At 35.9% G+C, this 7046-nt stretch overlaps 1 protein-coding gene across 1 annotated transcript; it reads left to right on the forward strand.

The window, feature by feature from the left end:
- Window positions 1-1838: 1838 nt before the first annotated feature.
- On the forward strand, window positions 1839-4473 carry LOC124834545 (uncharacterized). Its single transcript, XM_047309254.2, has one exon. It carries the CDS (start codon window positions 1928-1930, stop codon window positions 4274-4276), a length of 2349 nt encoding a protein of 782 aa, XP_047165210.1. The 5' UTR covers window positions 1839-1927; the 3' UTR covers window positions 4277-4473.
- Window positions 4474-7046: the final 2573 nt, after the last annotated feature.

Raw genomic sequence — 7046 nt, forward strand, 5'->3', positions numbered from 1 at the left:
GTAAATTTGAAGCAATTAGAGGTCTGCCGTCAAATTGGACAAAACCGTTTAAGTTTGAGTTACATGCGATGGTCAATGTATTCATTAATCACACGTGGCATTAAAAACGATTTTTGGCATGCTGACGTGACATGCTGACACCCTAGTGGTCGGCCTGGTGGTCGACCACTCAGTTTGGTGGTTGGCCTGATGGTCGACCACTCGGTTTGGTGGTCGGTCACTTGGCCTGGTGGTCGGTCTGGTGGTGCCAGGAAACTGACCAGGCCTGCCGACCACCAAACCGAGTGACCGACCATCAGGCCGACTAACACCACCAAGTCGACTGATCACCAGGGCGACCATTAGGCTGACTGGCACCACCAGGTCGACCACCCACCAGGTCGACCGACCACCAGGCCGAACATCAGGCCGACCACCAGACTAAGTGGCCGAGTATAAGGCCGACCATCACGCCGATCACCAGACTGAATGCCTGACCACCAGTCCGAGTGACCGACCACCAGGGAGTCAGCATGCCAAAACTCGTTTTTAATGCCACGTGTGATTAATGAATACACTAACCATGCCACGTAACCCAAACTTAAACGACCGTTTGTCCAATTTGACCGCAGGCCTCTAATTGCTTTAATTTTACAAAAACAAGGATCCAATTGAGACACAAAAAAAAAAACCTATTTGAGATTCCGGACGAAAATAAGGACCTACCAAAACATTAAACCTAATATTAATAATAATATTATTACCTCTATTTAAATATATAAAGAATGAAGATAAAATAAAGAACGAAAGACACGCGATGTTAGTGTATAAAAGATAAGAAGACACGAGACATTTGCTTTTAAATAGAGAGGTAGTTTTAATATTAAAAGAAATTATAAAATTTACTTTTGAGTCTTTGTAATTACTTTCCACAATAGTTTATATGATGAGTTATTCTCAATAGTTTATTAAAATAAATTATTTTTTACTTTTGTTATAACTTGTTGTTTTTAAGAATTGAAATAAATAAGTAAAAAATTACAATAAGTGTTTTTTCTTAAAAAATATAAACAAGCTTATCCTTTATTCTTTTTACAAAGAAAAAAACTCAGAAAAAGAAGTTATCTTGTATAATCTAAAATGATGATTGTATGAACCTTTTATTATATGTTTGTTAGTTATATTATAATAATAATAATAATAAACATAAATCTTTTATATATATATATATATATATATATATATATATATATATATATATATATTTATTTATATTGATAGTATTCGGATTAACAAGAAAATATTTAAACAAAAAATAAGTTAAAGAACAGATATAATGTTTTATCTATTTATTGAATTAATATGTATAATAATATTAACAATAAACTAAAAATTGATTGTAAGAAACAATAACACAAAAAATTACCTTATATATATATATATATATATATATATATATATATATATATATATATTTGAAATTGGAAGAAAGTAATGAGACTGTAAGATTATGATCATGAAAAATTTGAATAACATATTTGATTTAAAAATGATATTTACACATAAAAAAATTGAAAAGTATTTAACTAAGAAAATAATTCATTAAAATTCAAATATTTTTTAATATTTTGAAAATCTGAATTAAATCCTTTAAAAAATTATCACCATCTACATTTAATAAGATTCGTTTAATGTTTAATTTTTTTTGACTGAATATCACAATATTTTTGATATCTTTTAAGAATATTTTAAATTTACATTGATGTTCAAAATATAATGTGTAAGAAGAATCTGAAAAGACAAAAGTTAATATCTCAAAGGCCCAATTAGTTAAACTGTTCCCACTTTGCACTCCAAACCCGTCTTTAAAACTTCGCCTTTGATCTCTGACAGTTCACTCTCTCACCATTTCGAAAATTTGTCCTTTTTTCTTGTTTTCCCTCTCGCCATGACCAACCCAATCGAGAGTGAAATCTCCGACGAAGACCTTAACCCTAGCGCCGCCGATCAATGCCAATCAAAGGATCCATCTCCACCGCAAAACTCACCACCTACCGTTTCCCAATCTCCCCAAACTGAAACCCTAACCCTACCCGATCCCGATCCTCGATTGTCTAACCCTAACCAAGATCATGATTCTATGATGCACGAACCGATTCCCATAGTCACCGTTGACGATACGGAGCCTGATGACGCGGAGCCCAATGTCCCCGGCGGCGCCGTCGGAGGAGGCGGTACTGCCACACGGCGCACGGCCAAGAAGAAGAAAATGGGTAACAAGAGGACCGCGAAGGAGAGAAAGTGGCGGGAGAAGATTCCGGGTATCGTCGAAACCCTAAAACCTATTCCCTTCACGCCTGCGAAAACCCTTGAATTCGATAAACACCAGAGCCTCTTGAAGTGTCTGGGGCTCTGGGATTTTGTCCACGTCGAGTTCGATTCAGCGCTCCGCGCCGATCTCCTTGCGCAGCTCATAGTTAGCTATGTCCCCAATTATCGATGCGGCTACGTCAACGGGCTTAGGATCAATGTCAGCCGCGCCGATCTCGGCCGCGCCCTGAAGCTGCCGAAGAAGACCGTTGGCGCCGCTGCTTCCGTTGCTGTGGTTGATGATTCGGTAGACTTGAATGAATCTACTGCGTTTGTTGAGGAGTTAGTGTATCATTGGATGCTTTTGCCTTATGAGACTTGTATGATGACTGGTGAAATTTTAGGGTGGTTGGATTTGATCAAGGAGGGGAATTTCGAGAAGATTGATTGGGCAGGAATGATTTGGTGTATGGTTGAGAAGGAATTGAGGGCGCCGCAGTTGGTGAATTGTTATTACGCTTCGCATTTGCAGCTTATGATTAAGACGCAACATAAGGAGTTGTTGGAGATGGCCGTTGAGGTTGGGGAAGAGGAGAACGAGGTGAAGGAGGAAGGAGAAGAGGAAGATGAAGATGAGGAGGGGGTAAAGGAAGAGGTGGATGGGACTGGGGATGTTAAGATGGATGAGGTTGATGGGGGTCAGGTTCAGGAGTTAGAGGGACGGGTTCAGGAATTGGAAGGGCAGGTTCAGGAATTGCAGGAGCACCACATTGAGCTGAGTCTTGGGCAAGACAATAATGTTGGGAAGGTTGAAGTGGAGAAGGAGCAGGGTGGACAGGAACAAATGATGGATTTTGAGCAGGTTAAGGACGTTGAAGAGCCTGGGATGTGGCTTATGGATCAAAAGAGCTGTGTGGAAGAGCCATTTCTGCGGCCCTGTCATGGTGATGTGAAGGGTCTGGGCTGTGAACAAATGATAGAGGACGAGGGAGAAGATGGGCAGCAAGAGGAGGAAGGGGAGGAGGAGGAGGATGGAGAAGAGGATGAGCACGAGGGCGGGTTCCATCTCTCTCCAAAGTGTATTCCTATGGAGGGGATAGCTTCTGGGAATGGTCTCGCTCATGTGATGGATGCTGAACAATTGCCTTTTGGTTCTGGGATTGATCTTCGTGACAATCCGGTCGGGGATTTCCTGTCATCCAGGGATGAGTCTCAGATGATTTCTGGTTCATCACTTTTTGGTAATGGTCACAAGAGAGACAACCTTGCCCTGGATAATCATAACTCTCATCATTCTTTGAATGGCAGTAATAAGAGGCTGAGAAGTGATAGCCCGTGGAACACCAAACCAGCGGACTTTGAAACATGCGTGGAACAGATAGAACATTGGACGGAGAAAGCTAGAATCATGTATGCCGCAAAAGATCAGGCTTGCGAAGAATCTACAATGAATCAGCAACTCTTAATGAATGAGCTACAAAAGCGAGATAACTTGATTGAACATTTGCATAAAGCGAAGTTTGAGGAGAGTCAGAAAAGGCAGATGGAGGTATATAGGTTTGAGAAAGAACTTTATATGATGCAAAGCCTTGTCGATGGATATAGAAAAGCCATGAAAGAAACACGAAAGGCTTTTGCTGAATATAGAGCACGCTATCCTCAGGGTGACGAACCACTCTACGCGGATGTTCCTGGCTCCGGGGGTCTTGTTTTGACTGTGGTGGAGGTGGAGAAGGAACGTCTAAAGAAAGAAGCAGAAGAAAGGGCGAAGTTAAGGGATTTTATGACAGAGTTTGAAAAGAACTGTACTGATTTTGAATCTCAATGGTCTGGTAAATTTGAAGCTTATGTGAGTAGAGTTGAATCTCTGAATGAGAGGTTTCTGGCTTTGGAGGACAAAATGAAACAATTGAAAGAAGTGAATACTAATGGCAAGGTTTCTGATCCTATTGAAAGCGCTCCAACTACTGAAGGAGAAACTGCTTAGTAAGGTTGAGCTTTTTCAGTAGAATTCGATTAAATTTAGTTCATATCAAATTCAAGGCTGCTGGTTGCTTATGTTTATAATTATAATTATAATGTACAGAGCTTTATTTTGAAACCAGGACCTTTAATTAGGGTAATTGTTACCTTTTATTATCTTGAGATGAAGTCACAAATTATGGAAACTTATTGTGTTTTGCATTTCTATGTTCTCTGTTATTCTTGCTAGCAATTTTAATTATGTTTGATGCTCACTTCCAGTTGACATTTCACCTTCTTCTGACCAAGTATCTTGTTGAAAAAATGTGATCAGATTAGTTATAGAAATATTAGAAACATTTATTTGTGTGATCTTTTGTCGGATTAATAAATTGATTTATTGGATAGTTGAATTCTTTGGAACGCCATCCATTATCAGTTACTGTGAAGGTTGTTAGTATATCATGTGGTAGAATTTCGGTCTTCATTCTGTTAAGGTTGGTAGTATTAACTTTTAAAAATCAACAGAGACAACTGTTGATGTATGTTTGTTATTAGTCACGTTTCATGATTTATCAATTTCTTCGACTGTAAGAAGGGAAACCTGATCTGTGATATCCATCTTTTCGGTGTTCTCTTCAAATTTAGGCGTCAACATCAAATTAAATCCATTTTACATTACCAGTCCTGTATCCTTGATGGCCAAATTATGGAAATTTGTTACCTTGAGGATAGTACCATTTTATCATCCCAGCTATTTAGAAGTTTATGCCCTTCTGTATAAACTACTACTAGAGGTTAATAGTGTGCATTATTTAAGTTGTACTTAATTACATGTCATTGTTGGAAAGAGATAACCCTGCTAGTGCCTTGACGTGCCCATTAATATGCTTAGAATCACGAGATTGAGTGGTACTTGAGGAATGGGTTGGGCATCTGTTTACAAAGTATTTTGAGAATTAGACGTATGTAAAAATCATAATTTGCAACTAACTTGCAGCATGGAGTGATCTTTATGATAAAAAATTAAATACCTCTAGTGGAATCTTATGTGATAGTATTCTGTGGAGGTTTCGTCATTCTTTTATTCATTGTTTGAGTTGTGGAAGGAAAATGAAACAGAAATATACCCAATGGTTTATTTGTTTCTCTTATAATTTTTTTTATTTAAAAACTACTGTGAGAAACGGTTATATGAAGTTCTGAAATTTGTTTTGAAAACATTGTTTTAGAAAGTAAAATACAAGAACAGGTAGGAGATATAGTTTCTGATTTTCAATTGTTTCTCTGTTATGTGCACGAAAGAAACAATAACCGTTTTTATATGCTTTCATAATCCCAATCACCAATCCTCTTTATTAGATATTAGAATAGGATGTTAAGGGTGTTGTCGTTCTTGTCGGAGCTGATGAAGACAGGAAGTGTAGCTTCGGCTGGTAGACCTGACGGAAATCAATAGACTGAGTTAGGCATAAAGGGAATTTTCAAAACATTGTTCAAACCTTTTTTATTTTTAATTTTAAAAAAATAGTAAACTGGTTTTGCAGGAAAAGCAAACAGGCTGGACGTAATTATCACTTTTGTCTGGGAGCAGAAATAATATGAAAATAAAATTTTAGATTCAGTAGTAAACATTATAAGTGAAACAATTTATTTCTATTTCTTTCCAGATCCAAACAAAAAGCTTGCTTTATTTTTTAGAAGATTGAACAGTAACCAAGTGCTTCAAATGCAATTGGAATGTATATTAGTGAAAAACTCCACGGGTTAATTTACATGATATTGAATGGAAAACATCGTCGAATTAATTTTTTTCTTAAATGATGAAAGTTTCACCATTTTTTCATTTTCCCTTAACAAAAAATGTTGAATAGGCATGAAATTGCTATTATGGAACAGTTCTATTAAAACAATGCCCATATTGAAAGAACCCAAACGTTTTCAAAATGTTTAGCCCCTCGTAATTTGTAAGGACAACAATACAATTTAGCGAGTGATTAGAGTGGTAATCAGAATCTATAGTTCTTAAATAAGGACTAAAATTACTAAAATTGATCAAACGGTTACTTGTTACATGGTTTAAATTATATGCTTCTACTATAGAAATTACCGAGGGCTCAAACTGGTGTAAATTATCACAATTCAAATGAAAATAATCCATTACGATACACAGAAATATCCAGGAATTGCAACAAATATTTAAAATTTAAGGCATTTATATTTGAATATAAATTCCTTTCCTTTGAGATCGACGTCTGAATTATATTGCTAAGTCACTGGTTATAATAATATTTACCGTAGGTGAAAATCTTTACTCCAACTCAGTATACCTCACAAATTCGATAGGGATTTTAAAAGAATATATATATTTTTTAATTAAGTAATGAAGCTTTTTGGAATTGTTACTGTACATATTTTAATAAAAATAAGTAACATAATTAATTTCTGTTAATTTAAAATAACAACAAAGAGTAATACTTCAAAAATATACTTCAATAAAAACAATGTTATTGATTACCACTACTATTATTTTATTAAGGCTTTAAAGTTATTAAATAGCTTTTAGCAACTAAATTTAATAAAATATATTAAATATTCTGCATTAGTATTTAAAAATACAATAAAACTATAATGTTGTAAATATTTAAAATTAATGTTGTATTTTATAAGAACTCGGTAAAATATCTATTAACTATCTAAGAAAACAAATTGTCATGGAAAATACTCATTTATCCATGTCTATATTAGTGACATTTGTCTTCTTTTTTTGTTCTTTTGCTCATTTTCAATTTTTG

The sequence above is a fragment of the Vigna umbellata genome, chromosome 6, assembly GCF_029865625.1.
Source record: "Vigna umbellata cultivar VRB3 chromosome 6, Vumbellata_1.0, whole genome shotgun sequence".
Classification (NCBI taxonomy): domain Eukaryota; kingdom Viridiplantae; phylum Streptophyta; class Magnoliopsida; order Fabales; family Fabaceae; genus Vigna; species Vigna umbellata.